General features: G+C 30.6%; 1 protein-coding gene across 2 annotated transcripts in view; it reads right to left on the reverse strand.

Moving 5' to 3' along the window:
* LOC106467964 (crossover junction endonuclease MUS81-like) overlaps nucleotides 1–23087 on the reverse strand; it is a 69826-nt gene that overhangs the window by 8637 nt on the left and 38102 nt on the right. Inside the window, exons 13-17 of one of the 2 annotated variants that reach the window (XR_002612521.1) lie at nucleotides 20324–20419; nucleotides 19100–19207; nucleotides 7164–7267; nucleotides 3033–3116; nucleotides 1491–2283 (exon numbers count right to left, since the gene is read on the reverse strand). Coding sequence is in view for 1 of the 2 variants with exons in the window: in XM_022396209.1 (XP_022251917.1) it covers nucleotides 2217–2283; nucleotides 3033–3116; nucleotides 7164–7267; nucleotides 19100–19207; nucleotides 20324–20419 (459 nt within the window). In the remaining variant the exon portion in view is untranslated. Of the gene's footprint in view, nucleotides 1–374; nucleotides 2284–3032; nucleotides 3117–7163; nucleotides 7268–19099; nucleotides 19208–20323; nucleotides 20420–23087 lie in introns of those variants that run through there. The other variant, XM_022396209.1, reaches the window with a different exon arrangement.

The following is a 23087-nucleotide window of genomic DNA, read 5'->3' on the forward strand; positions in this document are numbered from 1 at the left end:
CCAAAGTATACCAATATATATATATATATACATTATTTGAAAACAAGTAAAGTGTGTACTGTTTATTCATCATTGAATTTATCACTAACAAGTCACAGATACCTACTGTAGAAGAATCCTCAGCCCAACAACTACATACTATATATTTATACTATTAAGAAATATAAGTAAAAGCCATTTACTTTGATAATTGGCAAAACGAAGAACTTATATATATATATATATGTATTATTATTTTTTAAAATCTGACAGTTAACAATTCAGTTACCTTTCATACAATCTGTCCTCCTCCCCATATTATACATGTTGCAATTGGACCCATTTGAATCAGATTTTATAATTTATTTTATTCAGAATTACACATACATAATGGTTATCTGCACATAGCTATCCTTAATTATGAACTGACAAACAGCAGAGATGGCAGTTAGTATACAGCACACACACACTAATAACTTGTTTGATCAAATAGTGGGATTTGATCATCAATTTTACAGAACAACCATGGACCTAAATTGTGGAGAAAATTTTTGCAGCATTAAATTTCAAACATACTAATGAGAATAAGTGCTTATTGTTCACTATATTCTAACACTTTATTATTCATGTACATTAGCTCTAGATAAAATATGTGTGTGTGTAATTCACCTCAAAAACACAACAAAAAATTTGTTGAATTACATGCAAGCCTTAATTACAAACTTTCACTACTTCTAGAAAATTCTGCAAGCAAAAGAGGCTTGTTGATTTTGATATAACTATCATATAGTTTGTCCCAAGGTTATGGTGTCTAATTGTACAGAAAACCTTTATGTAAACAAGTTTCTACTGTCCTCAAAGTTTGTATGTCTGTGAGATAATTATATCAAGTCATTTCTTTAAGATATTTTTGTTCAAGCACTTTTATTTTTTGGTAAAATGAAAATACTTAACACTGAATCTTTACTTCAGTGACTGTCAAGGTTTATTTTCATTAAAAGATAAAGAAATCAGGCCTTCCTACATTACCTACGTCACAAATAGAATGCTAGTACAACACATTTATAATATAATTAGGTCTATTTAATATTTTACATTATAACAAGTATATAATAAATTTTGTAAAATTGCTCGTAAGCACATTCCATTTGGAGTAGTTTTTATTAATAAAATGTATACAGGAATGTCATTTTAGAATCAAGTTTTAACTTACCTGTGCATTATATAAGCAGTTATTAAAATTCATTTAGCACTGCCACATTTTAAATGTATATTAAGGAGTATAAAATGAAACCAATGTATTACTTTACTTTAAAAATATATTTTGTAGCTTCCAGAGAGCTGATTCACACATGATGCTTCATTTTCAATATTTATCATATTTAATGACACTAAAACATGCTAAAAATGGAAATACCAATATATTTTCTAAGACAAAAACTTACATTTTGTTAAATAATATATACAAGTAAATACTAGTCCAAAACATGTATGTAAAGCACATTACTTACATGATGTTAAATATATTTATTAGAACAGTAGGTCTTCTGTTCTACATCTGATACTTTACAGCTCTTCAGTAATGTTTAATATTCTCTTCCAACAACCACTTTTCAATGAATATTTCTTCATCCCAACAATGTTGATAAATAATAAACTCCATAGCAACTACTCCTTGTCAAATTAATCTTTTACCAGTAAATCAGAAATCAGTAATTCTTTATTCACACAATGATCCTTCATTATTAAATTGAATATCAGGGTTTCTTCATCCCAACAATGATCTTTCACTAATAACTTATATGCCAACATTTCTATTTCCCCAAGTACTGAAAATGGTCTTTCATTTATAAGTTGGATGCCAAGTACTGATATTTTACTAGTAAGTCAATTACTAACACTTCAAACTAATAAAACGATCTTTCATTAATAAACTGGATAACATGTTATCATCCCAACAATAAACTTTCCCTGGTAAATTGGATATCAGCATTTCTTCATTTCGACAATGTTATTTCTCTAGTAAGTTTAAAATTTTTTCATCCCAACAATGTGTTTTCACTGAATAAACAAGTTACCAACACTTTATCATCTCAAGAATTATCTGTCACTAGTTAGTTGGATATCAACAATTCCTTTATCCTAATTATGATTATCTGCTAGTGAATTGGATGCCAACAATTCTTCTTCCCAAGTACCGATACTTTGCTTGTAAGTCAGTTACTAACTCTTCTTCATCAAGACAAGGGCCCTTTAGCACAATATAGCTGATATATTATTCTACTCAAAGCTGGTCCTATTTTCCTAGTTTGAAAAGAGAAAAACTTAATGAAAGTTCTACAGTTTATATTTTCTATTTCAATTACTCTTTTGTTATCATATATATTAATGTGTGTCGTGAAATTACTTATAACCTAAAACAACCAGTGAAAATGATATCACAACTGTTTGAAGTTATTTGATAAACCAGAAAGCAGCTTTCAAACAGATGAACATTCCAATTGTTATCTAAAATGTTCATAAAATTTATGCTCTATAAACTTATACATAAATTTTATTAGCTTTTAAGGATTGTAAAAATCACTTTAAATCAATGGTTCTCACATTTTATCCACATGAATCAAAGTAAATTCTAATAGAAGCTAATTTTATAGTGCATAAGTGCTATTGACATATACACTGTATATATAATTATGTAAGATAAGATTTTAAAATAAGATGTCAGTTTTATCTAATCAAACATGTATATTAATTTTTTCTACATTAGAATACAGAAAATCATTCTTTACCATTACAGATCCTTATAGAATGCTCACAGACATCCATTAGGGGCCTGTGGATCACAAGATGTGAATCATGGGTTTTAGTTATTTTTCTACAACCCCTTATAGAATGCTCACAGACATCCATTAGGGGCCTGTGGATCACAAGATGTGAATCATGGGTTTTAGTTATTTTTCTACAACATTAAATAAAACAAAAATTAGAATATAGTTTATTTTTTTTACTTTCATTACTTTTTTTGATATTATGTTTTCAAAATCAACACTTGCCTATTATTTTTTCCATACTTGATTGAAGAAATCAGTTTTTCTTTTTCACTGTCACTTAAACACCTGTCATAAGCTTCCAGAAGTCTACAAAAGTTAGAAAAGTCATTAATGGAAAATTATGAAATAATTTATTCTCTTACAAGAAGTTCATTATAATGAGTTTAACTGTCAAATAAAATAAAAATGGTGTGCAGTCAAAATGATAATCTAAGAAAGATAAATGACACAGGCTTGTAAACTTAAACTTCTTAAAAGTTGTTTTGGTTTTAATTACAGATTTTCCATAATATAGCTATGTAGATTTAGAAAATAATATTAATATTTTGCTATCATGTAAGGATCTTTTACAAATCAGGAAGAAAAGAAAAACTCTTATTTAGATCAAATTATTACTTTGTTTACCATAATGAACATTTATTATTATTACGTTTGTTAAAAAAAATACAAACAAAGTGAAGAAAAGGGAAGAACATTGATGTAAAACAAATATGCATCCTCATTCATCCTGATTTTTATTGTGAAGTCTATGTCTTTTACTCTCAAAACTATGTGTTGTGGTCCTTCTTTTATGTATTGCATTATGATGTTTTGTGAAAAATCTGTACGTGATGGAGAAAATTAGACATCATTTTCGGATTCAGCATACAGGAATTACTGTAGAACACGTAAAAATTTTGAGACAATAAAACCATCACAAGCCTGTGTGATTCAAAAGAAATTATCGGTTAAAAAAAAGGTCCAATTTAGAAAAAGATCAGTTCTAATAAATACTTAAAACAACCTTAAAAACAATCAGTTATAAAACATATAGTATTGGAAGAATTCTGGAAACAGCAAATTAATAAAAAAAAGAAGATAAAAACTAACATAAAAGGCAAATACTACTTTTATAGTGTAAAAATGAACTACATCAATGTACAGTAAAGTGTTAATAGTTTACACTGTAACTGGTTGTCATCCAACCAATTAGAAAGTGCCACTCCAGAGTAAGGCCCATAACAGTACAGTAAATTGTAATATGTCCAGAATTAGGTACTTATGTGACTCTATTCATGGTTCTCAGGACTGAAATAATGACAAGCGTATAGATCTGAAAGTTCTGGCTAGTCAAAGACACTCCATACAAAAAAAACTGCAGGAATACTTCATGTTTCAGTAGAAGCTATATGCATGACTCTGCACAATGCATGTTAAACTAGAACTGTTAGTAATAAAAGCAGTCAAAGCAGAAAGCTTAAACTCTCCAAAAAATAGTGTTCACTGTTTTAGAGCATGTTCTTCATGAAATAGATAATGGTCATGTACTGATCTTACCTATGACCTTGATGTAAATACAGGTTGAAAGTTTATCTTGAAAACAGTAAGATACAGATTTTTATGAAATGGTCTCATTGAATGTGTAACTACTTGAAATCCACTGCTGAGAAGAGCAATCAAACCAAAAGGTTGAAGTATGAATCAGACCATAAACAGTGGAATAGGCAAAGCTGGAGACATGTGCTCTTTGGAGACAAATCCAAGGTTGAATAGTTGGGCTAAAATCAAAAATAGTTCAATCAATGGCAGAGAGAAGAATGGAATTACAGTAAATGTACAACATTTACAGTGAACCAAGCTGAGGAATGATCAGAGAAAGTTTGGGGCTGCATTGTAGAAACAGCATTTGTGATATACACAAAATTGATGGCACCCCAACTGTTGACAAGTACATGTAAATTCTAATCCATCAACAACATAGCTCATTATTTGCAGGATTCATCTTCTAGTAAGATAATTATCCCAAGTATCAAGCAAATTTTGATGGTAAATAGGTTAATGGAGCACTCACAACCATAGTAATATGAAGATTCTTGAAGCTGTGTGGGTTTATGTAAAAACTAAGGAGGCCAAAAGGCAACCAAATAACTTGTCTGAATCGAGGGATAAATATATGAAATATATGGAATAAGTGTTTCATAATTTTATATTTATAAACTGTATCACAGCTTGAAAGCAAGGTTTAGTGCTCTGTGTAAAGCAAAGGGCTCATATACAAAATAGTGAACTGTACAGTCTATTCACTTTTCTGTGATAATTTTTTGTATCATTAATTAATTGAACACTTAGTTACTTTTACTCATTGTTTCTGACTTCTGTATGTATATCACTTTATGTTTCCATAATTATTTCAATTAATGTATAGATCCACCTTAAATAAAAATAAAATTGAATTTAAATCATATAGGGTATGCCCGAGAACTTTCTGTTACAAAGTTATAGTTCAGTGGTAAGTCTGCATGCTTACAATGCTAAAAACTGGGTTTTGATACCTGTGATGGAGACAGCATAGATTGTCTATTGTGTAGCTTTGTGCTTACCAACAAACAAACAAAGTTACAAAGAAACAATCTAAATCTAACATTTTTTTTTTTTTATGTTACACATCATCAACAGAAGACATTTCTTGAGGCTTTAAAAACAAAACATACATGATTTTATGAAATAAAAACATATATATCTAATTTCAATGAAAATATAACTGTTTAGACTGTTTCTTAAGTGTAGCTCAGATAATGTGGAGAGTAAGCACACAACTCTAATCATACACATTAGTTTCTGATACAATGTCAGTAAACTGAGCACAATTAGAAACAACTTGGTAAATGTATGATGTTGGTAAGCAATAACCTCAGAAATGATTAGTTGAGTTTGAGAAGCAACACTTAGTGAATTCTAGAATCTGACAAAATTTGAAAGAAAACAATTGAAAAGTGCAGAGATAACACAGATTTTGCTATCTACACAGACATGGGTCTACTGATATAATGTGGTCGTGAAAAGAATCCATGGAACAGTGATATGCTGTATTATATCTGTCAAAGGTGAACATGACCAAAGGTAACTTTTTCATCAATTATAAGTCAAGTTCTTATTTCTTAATAACAATATTTCTTGAAACATGTTACAAGCAATGATATTAGACTTAGTAAGAGTGAATAAAGAAAATAATTGAATCTTCACAAACCGGGGTGAAAAGAAAATATGTTTCTGAATCTGAAAATGTATAAAATAAGCAAGTTATATGAAGGACTAAAAATGAACATAGAGAATGAAAATAAGCAAGTTACATACAGGAATGAAAAGAAAATGCAGAGAATAACATATATGAGGGACAAACAAATGTGGTGAAGAAGATGAATAGGCAAGTTATAAGGGGACTAAGAACTGATACAGAGAAGGAAAATAAGACTGGTTTAATTTCAAATGAGACAAGCTGATAGTTATGTAAACATAAACTAAGGACTTTTTAAAATATTAGGAATATATCAAGATCCTTCAGTGACTTTACTTCCAGATAACATTACATGTTTATCTTTACTTAAAAATATTTCATCTGAACTGCAATACGTAATCTGAGTATAACATACCTGGTTAAAAAAAACAAGATGTAACTTCATAACTACCAACTGACCTTAGCTGAGAAAAAATTAATACAAATTAATCTAATAAAAAAGAACTGCATTTTATGTTTATCTTCTGACAAGAGAAATCAAGCCATTAGGGATGGTAAGGAAGATGATGGAGAACAAGAGGAGGTTCTTCTGACAAGAGAAATCAAGCCATTAGGGATGGTAAGGAAGATGATGGAGAACAAGAGGAGTTCTTCTAGACAAGAGAAATCAAGCCATTAGGGATGGCAAGGAAGATGATGGAGAACAAGAGGAGGTTCTTCTGACAAGAGAAATCAAGCCATTAGGGATGGCAAGGAAGATGATGGAGAACAAGAGGAGGTGAATTTCTGGAACACAATTAGCTTTTATAGATATGTGAAATTAATGAATTATCTCTGTTGTAAAACACTGCCCCTGTTGTAGAACCTCAGTGAATCTGGATGATAAAACAAAATATGTAGCTGAGACTACAAGGGCAGGTAGTAGCTAATTGCTGGCTGACACAATCAATCTGACTGTGTAAATCACAAAGACATATTAAAGTAACATAATACAAAAACAGATTTCACTACCAGTTAACAAACTCGCAAAGGAGTTAATGTATAATAACTATAAATTATACCTCAGAATTTTGCAAAAACTAAGTACATTAATTTCTAGTCTCATTCAAGGTTAGTGACAATGAATCTTGTACACTCACGTGACAGGAGTAGGATAGTGTTCAATTATAGAAGCAGCCTTGTCAACAGACAATCCTCGGATTTGTAAAAGTTGCTTCACAAACACTTCTTTTACTGTCATTGGCTGAAAAGATAAAAACTGTATATTATATAGGGTTTACTGCAAGTTGCTTATCATGTGGAATAAATTTTATTCTCATTTTTCTGATGAAGTAACGATATTTACCAGGAGTGGGTTAGATATTCAACATCTAAAAACTTTAGGTTTTTACAACAGTTACAAATATTTTATTTACAAAATAATGACAAACAGATAACTGTTACTGAGATCTTATTAACCTATCATTTTTGATCAAGCTGAAATTAAAATACTGACAGAGTAACTTAGTTTACTATTCTAAAAACATTTGTTATTACAGGTATGTGGCAAAAATACAACATCACAGTAATGGAGTTATAGAAAACACAAAATTCAGTGTTAAGATTTACTTTTCAGAAGATCAACTGCTCTATTACTAATCAAGTTTAATCAGCTAACAGATATAACAGAATACAGATTCAAATTCATAAAAAGAATACATTTTACAAGATGTCAATACATTTAAAGTAGAGTCTAGATAACTACTAAATAATTTATATGATAAACTTAGATAACAGAACAGTTTCTTAGAGACCAAAAAGAACTAACTGTCAATATGAGCCAAACATAATATATATAACACAAGCTGAACCAGCAGTGTCTTGGATTTCATATCCACAACAAAGAGTTGTTCTGTAAGTGCTTGAAATTTAGAATTATAAGACAAGGTGCTGCCAGATAGTTGCCTTCCTTCCAGTTAGCAGATCAAAAGGAGGGGAGGGGGGAGATAAAAAATATGGTGACAGATGCTGCTATCAAGTTTCTTTCCCTCTAGTCAGCAGTTCAAGATGAAAAAAGTTGATGGCAGATGATACCAGATAGTTTCCTTCCCTCTATTTAGATTCAAAAAGAAAAAGTAAAAAGTTGGTTGTGTCCTCTAGTCAGAAGTTAAAAATTACTCACTCGACAGATGAAGAAAAAAGTTGATGGAAGGTGGTGTCAGACAATTGCTTTATCTCTAGTTAGCAGTTTATTATTTTGATTTTAAAAGTTGAGGTAAAGACTACAGCTAAGTAGCCAGTAAGAGAGAGAGAGAGAACCGTCCAGTGAGAGAAAGAAAAGAAAGTCAGCTGACAGTCCAGACTGACACCCTTAAGAAAACTATGACAGAAACCTGATATTATCCAACTTCTATGCAAGTTTATATTGCCATCTCATACTAGTTCTAATAATATTTATCTGATATATTTGCCAAAACAAGATTAAAAGTCCTGATTGACTTAGTGGTTCAAATAATAATTATCACTGATTATTTTCGAAAAGCTGCTAACAAATAACTTATTAAGGTAAAGCAGATTCATATTTTGTGATAAATAGTTTCTGGCTAATTCTTTGTTCTTTAGACAAACTTTCTCAAGTACGTGAATTGTGCACTCACAATTGCTTATCCTGGTATTTAAATAAAAACAATTTTTAATGGTATCAGCTTACTTACCATTTGCCAATTACAAACTAGTGCAGTGAACCAGGATTTTGAGTTAAACAAAACAGGTTGTAAAGAATAAGGAAAGGAAGTTGAGGTAAGATGATTAAAATTAGTCTAAGCACAAATAAGTAGATATGGCTACAGCTACTGGAGAAATTAAAACAGAAGTTGCATGACCTAGAACTAATATAATAACAAATGCAGGCTTAGAAGCCACAGCAGCTCCACAAGTACTGCTAGCACTATAGATCAATGTGATGTTACATATTTAATGAGTGCTATACCACTATTCTATGATTAAGTTGAGGAGGATATTGAGAATTATATTGATATGACTGATGAAGCTGCTAGAATATCAGACCAAAAAGATGCGCAAAAATCATATATTCATACAGTAAAAGCAGTGGATGAAGCAAAATGTTTACCAGAGCTAATAATGAATTAAGTATAACCCCTAACTTTAACCTGTTAGGGGAAAAATTGCTGTAAGAGTATAGAAAGCATGAAATGCTAAACACTATTATGACACAGCTAAGAAGGGCAAATCTATTAGAGTATTTGTTCATAAACTTCAAGAGTTAGGTAATAGACTGAGGAGAGTTTATGTACACCATAATGAGCTGATGATACAGGACACACTAAAATCTAATTATGAGAAGGAGCTGAACAGTAACTTGATACGATTAAATTTGAATGAAGCAAATTCACCATAGGTAACACTGATAGATTTAACCAAAGCAACTACCAGTGAGGAGCCACAAGAAAAATACGTATATGAACCTAAATACTTCCATATCATTACTTTAAATTAATGCATAGTGTATTAAAGCAAGATTTCGTAAAAAATTATGACAATGAAATATTCATTACCAGAAGTAAGCTGCACATAGAAACACAGATCTTTTGATGTCAGTTTCTATGAAAAGAAGTAGACTATTTAGGTCATGTGGTAACCACATAAGGTGTAAGACTAGGCCCAAAGAAGTAAGAAGTATGTAAGAATTACCCAGTACCAAAAACAGTAAAAGACATATGTATTTCTTAGATTTCTAAGCTTTTATAAGATATTTATTCTACATTTCACAATGCTAGCAAAACCTTTAATCCTCTCGCCATGGACAGGTAAAAATGTGCACGTCAAGATCAAAATCTAATTAAACTACTATCTTTTTATGGTATACAAATAAATTTGGCATCATAATGTAGATAATAAATTAATTTTAATATTATATACATTTTAATTTCTTAATATTATAAGGAAATATGTAAACAAAATAAGAAAATTCTCAATCTCCACTAGTATGAGAATTCAGACATTTGCTCTCTAGGTCTTCCCTTTATTTACCACCCCTCCGAGAAGTAGGGAATTTAATGTAAATTACTCATTATAATATAGTTATTACTCAAGCAGAGAATAATTTTTATAGCCTTCAATCTAATGTTATTTGTTTGCGGAGCCATAAACTAAAACATCAGACCCATTTGACATGCCCATCTGTCATATTTTCTGTTTCAGAAACTGCTAAGAGATCTCTCTGACATTTGATACTATAATATTTACAACCAACAGAAAGTGAAAGTTTTAATCTATGAAATTACTATTATATTATGTTTTCTGTACAAGGAATTGTCTATTTCACTTCAAGTTCAAACTTTATTCCTACAGAAAACACACCAATGAACTTGGTTGAATTTTAAAGCTCTTTAAACCCATAAGTTTTTGCACATTCTGCCAGAATTATTTTCACGATGTCTAAAAATTATCATCATACCATTTAAAATAGGTGGATAAAAACATGGTTTGGATTAGTTTTCAGCCAAAGTGACATAAATGTTATTGGACGCTGTCACCATATAATGGATAAATTATGATTTTTGGCTGGATGTTGCCAGCATTCACACGAGTTTATGAAGTTAATGACTCTTATCGCATGGTTAGAAAGCCAGAAAATTATGATAGTTATAGGACATTGTCTATTTTTATATGTTATTATTCTGCATTCTTAGGTGCATTATTTAATTAAATAAAACATTATTTAGTGTAGTAGTACCATTATTATAAAAAAGTAGGTTTAAGTGTATTGAAAATCAACAGCAAAAGCAAAGAAAACCCACGAAAGTACTATATTTTTCATGTTTCATGTATATTTTTTATTTATTATTAATATAAGATTAACTAAAATGTAAAAATTAGAAACATATTAGGTTAGATTAGGTAAGATAAAGAAAAATAATAATAAAAATTATTCAGAAAGTATGCTCATGAGTAGCTCATGTATTATATAAAATGATACAGTAATGTGAGTTACATGTTTTCCAAGTGATTTACAACTTTGATGGGATTATCAGTTAGAAACAGTTCAAAAGGCAAGAAAACAATAAAATTTAAGTAGAAACAGATGTATACTGTTATAATTTGCAGTCATTCTTGAAAGAAAAAAGGGTAACTTAGATTTATTTTGCATTTTTTTATGGTAGTTATGAGGTATGTCAAATTGACCAAATGTGTATAGAGTTAGGGTAGAGAAAATAACAGATAAATTATAAAGTTTTATGGAAACAAAAAACATCTGAAATTTATTTAGGAGGTTTTAGAGATTACACAAATGAAATTTGACAATTCTCAGATGAATAAAAGTATTTTTAATCTTAACCTGAAAAATCCCTTTGCACTTGGAGCAGTCAATACTTTCATTTCATATATTCAGAGAGAAATGTTTAGTAAAAATAATGAATTAAAAATGATGATTTTTTGTCTACAAAAGACTTGTAATGTTTACTGATAAACTGGCAAAATTTCCTGAAGATACACAAAATATGGTAAAAGTTATAGTATAGAAACTCTTAAACGTCAATTTGGGGTCATGAACTCAGTCAAAGCAACTGAGCTCATTGGAAGAGAGTTAACCAACTAAGAATGACAGATTTTCAATGGAGAGATGAAAGACAAGAAGCATTTTAAAAATTATGAGATACACTGTTAAAAGCACCTATTTTGAGTAACCCTGATTTCAGTAAAGAGTTTATTCTAAGTACATATGCTCCAGATTTTGGTATAGGAGCAGTATTAGCACAGCTACACAAAATTGGGAAAGAACACCTTATAGCTTATCAGAATAAACAGCTAGTGTTTAGCAGTAGTACATGGTATCAAAGACATTCTGTTGTTATTTGTATGGTAAAAAGTTGACCATCATTAAGGCTCATGCATTCCTAAGTTAGCTAATGACCTTAAAAGACTCATTGTCTAGATTAGCAAGGTGGTCATTATTACTACAGAATTATGATTTAGAAGTTATACATTGACCAGGTAGTAAGTACTCTAATGTTTGTCCATTAAAAACAGAATTAGAGTAGGGAATGCAGAAAACAATTCAAAACAAGTGATTAACAAAATTAAAGAAACAAGAACCAATAGTGAACATAATTACGGTGTAGTATGGGACTTAGATTATGTTGCTAATGAGCAAAAAGAAAGATGCAGCAGTAAATATGTTAATAAACAGAGTATTACAGAGAGAAGATATAAAATATATGTTAGGTTCAGAAGTATTATGCAGAAAGGAAGAAAATAGTGGAAACACAGTTAGAGCACCGCAAGGAGTAGTATCCCACAGTCCAAAAAACACAGTTAGAGCACCACAAGGAGTAGTATCCCACAGTCCAAAAAACACAGTTAGAGCACCGCAAGGAGTAGTATCCCACAGTCCAAAAAACACAGTTAGAGCACCGCAAGGATTAGTATCCCACAGTCCAAAAAACACAGTTAGAGCACCGCAAGGAGTAGTATCCCACAGTCCAAAAAACACAGTTAGAGCACCGCAAGGATTAGTATCCCACAGTCCAAAAAACACAGTTAGAGCACCGCAAGGATTAGTATCCCACAGTCCAAAAAACACAGTTATGAATACTTTCACAGCCCACTTAGCATTTGCACAAATATATTGTCAAATAAGTAAATGATTCTTCTGGCAAACATGAGAAAAGATATTAAAAACTTTAGTGAATCATATATTGAATGACAAAAACAAAACACTATTCTGTATTTATATAATGATCCCTTACAGACAATGCCAAGCTTAACTATGAAATTTCAAATTATACTTATGGATATTCTAGGCCCATTACCAACATCACATGCTGAAAAATAAATGTAAATTAGTTGTTGCTGACTACCTGACTAGATTCTCAGATACATTATGTTTACCAGGTCAAAAGCTGAAACTACTGCAAAAGCATTTGTAAATCACATTTTAACCAAACATAGAATATCACAGTATTTACTGACAGATAGATACAAATTTTATTTTGAAGTTAAAGAAGGAGTAAGAAAAAATGGAGATGCTGGGTGTGCTGACAACTGGGAGCATGAGTGGAAAACACAAGTATAAACAATCCCTCAGCTACGGCCCCAGCCGGCAGACAATGTGAGGCACCAACTCACAAGAATATCAGCTGATCGTCATATTTTCTCCGAGTTTTTACCATAATTTAGGTAAGTTATTGACACTATAACATTAAGATTCTATTTACAGAATCCTTTTGATGTTGACAACAGTTACGGTAGCAGGACAAAACATAAGTATAGTTCCATTGGAAAACGAAGGAGGTATACTATTTGTTGAAAAAGGAAACTTTATTTTATCAGGATATAAATGGATAATTGTCAAAGATATATCATTTCCACAGTATGTTCCATTATTAACCAGACAATGCAATGAATTAAGAATGTTTGAGAAATCCCTAACTTGCAAAACTACTGCAAATTTTTTAATTTAAAGACAATGATGAAATAATTACATTCACTAACATAGGGGTAGCTATAATGAAAGTGTTACGAATAACACAAGCAGGACTAGTAGAAAATTACAAAAAGGTAACCAGAAAATATTACAATGAAATAGTTGCTTTGTTAGATAAACTATATAATATAAAGGATAGCATTTCCAATTCAGATTGGAATAGATAAAAACAAAAACACAGATTAATTAATGCAGGAGGAAGTGTTTTAAAATTCTTACTCAGAACTACAAAGACAGATTATTTTGTGAGAACTAAACAACAAAGAAGATTACCAGAGGTAAATATCAAGGGAAACAATACATCTGATAGGCAAACAAGCTACTATAATGTTAGTTTTTAATGAAAGCATTCAGAATAACCTAGAGCAATTAGCTTTTAGACAAGAGAGTAGCAGAACAGTGAGCTAGATTAGTTCAGGCACTCACTGTAGCAGCAGACCGAAAGTTAAGTTTATATTTCTTACACACTTGTAAGCTAGAGAAAGTAAGATATATATACAGTGATCACATTTACACATACTATACATGGGCATATGTAAAAACTGTAGCTGTAGGATTTCCATAGAAATTCCATTTTATTGCAACAGATAGCTGTATAAAACTATATTGAATAGGTACCTTACCCATATCTTTAAATAATTCCTTGGCAATAACAGAAGAAACCCTATACAGCTGTGTAAGATGATCAACATACTCATTTAAAGATGACTGAGGAAGACATGCTTCAATAGATAAATTTGGGAACACACTCCATACCAGTTTTATCATGCAGCTATGTAATATTTTCAGGAATACAGGATATCAGAACTATGTGTAAAGAGAATTATTATTCCAAGGCTCTTTTATTTTTATCGAACTCAGACATCAGGAACCTGGGTATTAAAGGTCAAAGTTGAATTAACATTATCACTAGTATGTCCTAAATCAATGTTCACCAATTCAATTACCAGACAAGAGTGATAAAATTAAGAGGTAGTAGATACTTAAAATTAATGAGAAATTGTTCTGCAATTAGACAGGAATAAGTTTACCCTCAAATTCTAGGATCAAGACTAGGTACATAGTGGCACAGTTAAATATAAAGATACTTTATTTACAAGAAGTAGTGACAATGGAAGAGATAAAAGTTATATAAGGAACTGGAATGTAACACTGAAATTTCAACATTACTTTTAATATTACAGGAAATGCAATACTTTCCCCATGAAAGGTCAGGACTGACTATTAAGGAATTTCAGCAAAACATAAATAAGTTCAGAGGAATATCTAAAAACAAGAAAGTTAATGAATGAAACTAACAAACACAATACTAACAGCACTATGCTTAATAATCATATTAGTAAGCATACTGTCACATGACAAATTAGTAGCTAAATTGGAGTACAGGTTAATCAGCAGATAGAAAAAGAAGGGAGAGTAGAGAAAAGTGAGATTGAGATTGCAAAAAAAAAAAAAAAAGACAGATTGGTGATGTATCAACTAATTACATACAACTGATAAGAATCTTGATTACAAATCGAAAAACTGATGAGAGAACAACTGTGTGCATAAAGAAGACACCACTGCTGACAATGTGCAGCAAAATGCGAAGAAGTGTAGGTAATAAATCAGAGTTGCAACACAACAACAAAGCAGAGAACGATGGCAAACGTTGACAATTAATAATCGTACATGCATGACAAATTATAGTATAGTGAACTAGCTGATTAACCTTATGTGTATACTGACTTGCTGTTATGTGAAAATTACAGAGAGCCTATAGAAAGGAGTGTAATTGTGGAAGTTTGAAGGTTTCCACATTACAGATAAATATACAGTAAATGAATGTGCGTTAAATTTTTTTTACCTATTGGTAGAAGATTTATGCATTCAAACCTCCACACCCAGAAAGACAAGTACGTAACAAAGATAGACAACAGGTGGAATGAACGGCAACCTTTCTGCCCAAAGATTAAACCAAAATTTAGACAAAGGATGCAGAGAAGGCAAAGTTTGTGAGGGACTTATTTGGGAGAACATGCATAAATGTGGAGAACTGGGGATGCCCAGTTTATAGACAGTTGATAGTGCCACAAGTGGTATGTGACTATCATGTTGTCCCAGGACAGCACTATTGCATCTGGAAAAGAGAACAGACTATACTAATGGTTGAGAATCCTCCTAAGAACCATTTATGTGTGTAGAAATTTAAAAAAAAAAAGACTTTATTCTATTTGTTTGTCTTAGAGCAAAGACACAATGGACTATCTGTCGTGCCCACTGCAGGGAATCAAACCCTGTATTTTAGTGTTGTAAGTCCATAAACTTACTGCTGTCCCAGTGGAGGATACTACAGTGTATTCTACCTGTTTATATATCAGTCTATATATACTAACCATTAATGTAACAATGATAGTAGACTAAAGTGTTTTGTGTAGCTTATATGTGGATATTACAGACTTTAAAGATTATATATACACAGACGTTAATGAAACATTTTATAGTGTATTATAATATTGATTTGCTATAACCAGAAAACTGTATGGATTTTAAAGAATATAGGAATATGAATGTTAATGAAAATATAGATATGAAAGAGGGTTACAATGTTGATTTACCTTAACAAAAAAAAAAAACAAAAAAAAACAATAATAAAAAAAATGATGAAATCAGAAGAAGATAGTAGTTATTGATAATGGTATTATTAAGTATTTTTTGTAAAAAGAGGTAATGAATGGTTGAAAAAGATTTCCAGCAGTATTCTTGGTAAATGTTGCTAGATACATTATGGAATATGTAGTAATCAACTGAATTTTTGTTAACAGTGTTACTAGTGGTTAAGGATGTAATGTAAACTAAAGGCAGTTATTTAGTGTGTGTAAATATCAAATATATGCTGATGATATTAATGCTATAAAGTTAAATATCACTTGTTAAATAAGGATTACTATACATACCTTTGAAGTGTTCTGACTACAGCAGATGAAAGTTATCAATATGTTATTAAATGGCTGTATATTACGGTGTAGTTAGAACTGTCAAACGAGAGTAAAGCCACAGTTGATCTTGTAATGAAATCAAGAATAAGTGGAATGTAAGTAAACAACAAGTGTTTATTCAAAGGCTAGACTTTCAGTTGGGAATTGTTGGAGAGTAATGAGCAGTTTGTTTCATCCCCTTAAATAGATACCCATGATTCAATTAAACTGGCATGATTTTTGTAAACAAAGGACATAAACATCAGGAAGTATATGAGTAATGGCATCACATATCTAGATAGAATCTAGAACTGTTAATGAATTAATTGGAGGAATGAAAGAAAATCAGAGATTACAAGGATGGATATCTCATTAGAAAAGCATGTGCAAGGCCAGAGGTTAAACAGGCTTAGATGAGCTTAAATATTCTAGTAACTGGGACTTCACAGCGAATACTAAGAAATCATGTCCTAGTCATGGTTTTAGTTCTGACTTTGAATTAAGAAAACATCTTGTTTTCTGATTATAAAAGTTGAGGTAAAAACCACAGCTAAAAAGCAGCAAGAGAGAGAGAGAGAGAGTCAGCTAGTGAGAGAAAGAAAAGAGAGTCAGTCAATAGTCCAGCCTGATACCCTTAAGAAGACAATGATGGATACCTGATACTATCCAACCTCTATGTAAGTTCATACTGTCATCTTCTACTAATTCTAGTAATGTTTTTTGATACATCTGTTAAGACAAGCCTAAAAGTTCTGATTGGCTTGTTGATTCAAATAATAGAGTTATTGATGATTATTTTGGAAGAGCCATCAAAAAGTAGCTTACTAAAGAAAAGTAGATTCATGAACCATGTTTACTTGTGTACAATATAAGTAAAATCAATGCAATAAAAAAAGTCTCTGGGTGATTCTTTTGTATTACATAAACTTCCTCAAGTTGGTGACTTGTGTACTTATGACTGCTTATCCTGGTATTTAAAGAAGTACTATTTCTAGCAGGTATCAGCATACCTACCATCTGCCCATTACAGTAGCTTTGTGTTTATCAAATATATTTTGATTACTTTAATAGTTGGAATAATCAGAAATCCTAATTTTGATTAGTTGATTGTTTTTGTAATAGCTGATTTAACTGTAACTTCAAGTAATCAATTAGTTTACGTGACACTAATCGATGTAACTGTTGCTCATAGAGTGATATCGATTAATTGATTATATTTCGCAGCAATCAGCAATGTACATTATACTTACATATCAACCAATAATTATATGCTTCTCACTTCTGTATATCAACATGTTTATTTAATCCTAACTAATTTTTTGGAGTCAATCTGAAGAAATCATATTTGTACACCAAAAATTTTGCACTTTTGAATTACAAAAAAGAAGAGGTTTCTGTCACATTTTCAAATTAGAAAAATTGTCACGAACATAAAAGTGATTGTGTAATAGAAGTACTTATAATTTCAACATCCTAATGGACAAGAAATTTATTGTGGGTGGCCACATACCCATAAACAGGGTGCAAAACGTCATCTGGTCACCTATCCTGGGTGGTTAAAAATTGGCTGGGGACAACAAAATTTTAAAAAGCACTGCAAAGGGAAAAAGCTAAGCTTCAAAATGATGTAAACAACTTGCAAATCGTTCATAATAGAAATGTCAACATTCTTCAAGGGGTAGTGTGGTGATAATCACACTTGCAGGTTGAATATAGTAATTTTGAAAATACTTCCTAGATAATTATAGACTTGAGAATTTATCTTTTCTCATGGTGAATTTCTTTTAGCTGATAGTGGATTTTTGTTACACTACATCCTCTTGAAAGCTACAGTACTCTACTCCAAAAAGTCAATTAGATACTTGATGCTCATGAGCAAGGTATTCTATAGTATATTGTACAATGATGTTTGACGATAAATCATTCATAATCAATTGTGAAAAATTTATCTGTGTTCTGGATAGTTACATAGTTGCTTCAGTGCCAAAAGAAAATCACAAAGGTAAATAAGTTAATGAATATAAAACAAGTTATTACTGGTTAAATGTATAAAAAATATTACTCAATACTAAGTTTTCTTCATTTACAGCTAACAGTACAATTAATTAATACACAATTTATACAAATTTTACATTAAATCAGTTTATAAAAACAGCTTCTTATAGACTTCAGTGGGTCAAGCAAACTTATGAGGGGGTTTTAATTCCACTTACCTAAGTGGACAACAGTTTCAAAAATATTTTTCTCAGCCTGATAATGGCAGTATATTCAAACATTTCAGGAAGAACTAAAAATGTGATTAATGCTATTGTACTACAGATGATTTTAAACACATCACCAATGTGTACAGTATAAAAAAGGAAAATCAAAATTGAGTTAGACTTCAAAATTGTATGTTTTTTTCCCAGAGCTTTACATTAAAACATGTAAGCATAAAACCATCTCAACACTCATGGAGTCAATGTTCTAAAAAGTAAACCAAAATTCAATACAAAATAAGCACTGAAATTAACTACCTATTCTCAAAATCTCTTTTTTTTTAGATTGATCATAACTTGCAATTTAAACTTTACTGACATTTATAATTTCAATGTCCATTTTCAACTCTTAAAGGTCTGGTAAAACAACTAACCTTATTTTTCATTGAAGAGTTGTTGAATTCATGAAAAGTCATAAAAGATTGGGAACGACGTTTATCACATACCACATCCTCTTTTGTACATGATGCAAGGGTTTGATCCTGTCAAGTAACAAACACAAGTCTCATTTATAGTAAGATTGACAAGAAAATACTCCAGCAGTTTTCAACAGAAGACAACATATATGTAGTCAATAGTACGGATAGTAGTGTGGAAAGACAATGTATGGATAGAAAGTGGTTTGTAGAGACAATATACAGGTAGACAGTGACATAGAAAGACAACAGCAGGTAGACAATGGCACTTAAAGACAACAGCAAGTAGACAATGGTAAAAAAAGTTTATCTGGTTGTTGTTAAGCACAAAACTATAATTGGCTATAAGTACTCTGCCCATCACAGGTATCTAAACCTTATTTTTAGCATTCTAAACCTGCAGACTTACCTAGAGCCACTGGGGGAGAAAGCATTGGAAAGTAACACTTAAGTAGCTGACAATGATGTTGAAGAATAACAGACAGGTAGACACACACATAGACAATGTCAGAGAAAAATAATACATATGTAGAATGACAACACATGTTTAGGTATTTATATAGAAGGTGATAAACTGGTAGCAGTCATGTAATGTAACGAGGAAAATACACATCTAGAAAAATAGATTTATATTTCCCAAATATTTTATAAATGTAGCAACAGATAACATTTCTCCAAGTATTGGTAAAGGTTTCTTGAATGAGTTGACTAACAAAACACTTCAAGTATTTACATAGGTTTCTGTTTGAAGACTCAAATATGTAAGTATCTATGAACAATACAGACTTTATATACAAGCACGAGTACTCGAACTGCAAAACAATGAATATGTTTCACTGTGAAATTTCTGTACAAAATGTAATGAGGTTTTATAAACTTAATTTGATAGTTATTATATCTAACACTAATCTTTCAATAACTATTGTAAAATTAATATTAAAATAATTACTGTCAGAAAATAATGAGGCACTTAACATTATATATACATTTTGTTTTAGTTTGCAACTACCATTAGTTTAAAACTTAAAAAGAACTTACTTTTTCTTAATTAATCTTAAGAAAAAATAACAAAATTACAGTTTAAGTTTTTGGTTTTAAAGTATTCAGTTATTTTTAAATTAACAATAATTTAGATTTTGTTTTTTAAGAATTGTGATCACTCATTATAGAAGAACTGCTCACTTTGTATTGGTTTTGAAGATGACGAGTTATCAGGGTAAGATAGGCTATAGATTCCTTCTGGTCTCTTGTTCGTTTAATGGTGAAACCGTCAATTACCTTTAAAACAGGATAAATAAAATAGTTTTATATATATATGTAACAGGTCAGAATATGATCCATCATATGTTTTCTGATTATTTTTAGGGATTATCCTCCTGCAAATGTATTTTACATACTATATTAGAACAGCTTAGTTAGAAAGCTAGTTAAATTATAATAGTTACAGGAAATTGCATGTTTTGTGTGGGTTGTTATTTTATGTTCTAAGTTGAATATTTGAAATAAATATAAATTCAGTAAAGTACTACCAACAACCCCAGCAGAAATCAGGGTTAACTTTTATTGACACTTTGAATCTTTAACTGCAAAAAAAAGTACAAGACCTCCACATAATTACTACATTTCTTGTTTTTTTTATGTATACAATTTTTATTTATTGTTATAAAAGTAACTAAAGTGCAAAAGTTAGAAATGTATTAGGTTAGATAATAAAATGTAAGTGAAATAAAAAATAATTAATTTCTGTACATGCTATGCACACAAGAAGCTTGTTGCATTAAGTAATTCAATATCATAACTTGAACTGCGCATTGCTGGATGATTTCTAGCTTGTTATGCAGGTTTAGTATTAGAGAAAGTTCAAATAACAATAATATAATAATATGAAATAAAAAACAAAGGCTGTTTAGGATCAATAACAGTAATTTTCTCTTACAATCTGCAGTCATTCCAGAAAGAAAGGGGTAATTTAGATTTCATATTTTTCGTGGGGGTTAAAAGGTCGATGAAGCGGACTGATCTTGTAAAGTTTCAGGGTATAGAAAATAAAAGATAAAATATAAATTTTTACTGGAAAAAACTTAGTCTTAGTGGTTATGCAAAAAAATTTAAAAGCTGCAAGATAAAAAAAAGTATTTTTATTCTTAGCATAAAAATCACAGTTCACTCAGACTACTAATAAATTCACAAACAAATCTTTAAAAAAAATACTTAATTAAAAATTTGATTTTTCTGTGTAGAAAAAGACTTATAATGACTACAAAAAGTTTGCCAAATGTTGTAAAGATACACTTACTACATTAATAGTTATGGTAAGTATAGTTTCATGGCTATATGTAATTACTATAAAAAAATATGTTTTTCAGATATAAAATTGTGCCAAGGTAAAAATGTATCATTTGTTATCAATACATTTTTAGTGTGAGGGTTGCTTGGTGCTAACATATGTCAAACATTATTATTTAATAAATTTGGTTGGTTATAGAAGAAGCAAATAAGTTAACATATTTCACAAGTATAGTCAACAGGTGTGGACAATGTGCAATGGCATGAAGAGTAAAAAAGTACTGCAGGAAGTTTTGACATGGAAATAAAAACTATAAGTTTATGTTAATAAATTCATAAATTTTCCTGTTACAATAAATTCTTATTGTCTTCAAAAAACAATGAGTGAAATGTACACTGCTACTATGAAATAAAAAGAGAGAGAGAACAGAGAGAATAGTAGAACACTGAAGACTGTAGTAATCATCAAAGGATCTGTCTCTTTTCCAAGGTACTGCCTTTGCCTTGTGGTATAAATATGTGGAAGCCAGCTGACTCAATTACATTTGGAAAATTGATTGCTGGTATTCTCTACAGAATGTTTCCTCAGTGTTTCATGCAAGGTTTCTGCTGTGTGCCACTGTTATTGAGCCAAACTGATGCAGAGAGTTTGATGCAGTATTGTTTGATATGTAGACATACATATGTGGAAAAATAAAAATGCAAGTGAAATTTTATTGTTTTAGTTTTTTTACCATGTTTAACAAATCAAGCTTACTGTCTTTCACTTAAAATTATTTTTGTTCAACTTAGGTTTCTAGATATATTTAAGAAATATTGAATGTTATACAAGGTGGCCCAAAATTATCCTTCCTATTTTAAAATTTAAGTTTTATTGTCATGTTTTTTTCACATCAGTGAGTAGTGTTACCCCATAAAATGGCAATCATGCAAGAAAAGGCTCAATGCATCATTTGGCTTGCAGGGTGGACCAATTCCATAGCTTCCGTGTTCACCAGACATCACTCTACTAAACTTCTTTCTTTCTTTTAAGGCATATTAAGTAAATCATATATTGCAAACCAATAGCAAACATCATGGAGCTTAAGACCAGGATAACAGTTGCCATCACCACTGTAATTGTGGACACATTACAACGAATGAGGATTGAAATCAAATACCGGTTATACGGCTCAGAGCCACTAATGATGCACATATAGAAGTCTACTGACATGTCATTAAAACTGTTTGAGTTGGGCTACAAGATGTTGAAAACTGAATAGTTGTATTTTTTAGTTATTTAATTATTAAGTTTTAAAATTGGAAAGATAATTTTGGACCACCATGTATAACTTAAGGGCTCATATGGAAATTGGATGGAATATGTACATGGATACACTTTTTTTGTTTTTATAAAATAATTTACAAAATTAAAGTTACTATTTCTGGTTATGCTATAGAAATTCTGTTGAGCTGAATAAAACACTAAACTGCATTTACAATTCAGTGATGCATAAAATGGTCATCAGGTGTTAGATTTAATTATATAATTCAGTTCATTATTCTATAAATTACCTATTATTGTCACTATATTGTGTAAAACATGCTAAGTTGGTACAAAAATAACGATGACAGCAAATAGTTGCTAAATACACTTGAAGAATATTTTAAAATATTTTCA

The sequence above is a fragment of the Limulus polyphemus genome, unplaced genomic scaffold, assembly GCF_000517525.1.
Source record: "Limulus polyphemus unplaced genomic scaffold, Limulus_polyphemus-2.1.2 Scaffold2813, whole genome shotgun sequence".
Classification (NCBI taxonomy): Eukaryota; Metazoa; Arthropoda; class Merostomata; order Xiphosura; family Limulidae; genus Limulus; species Limulus polyphemus.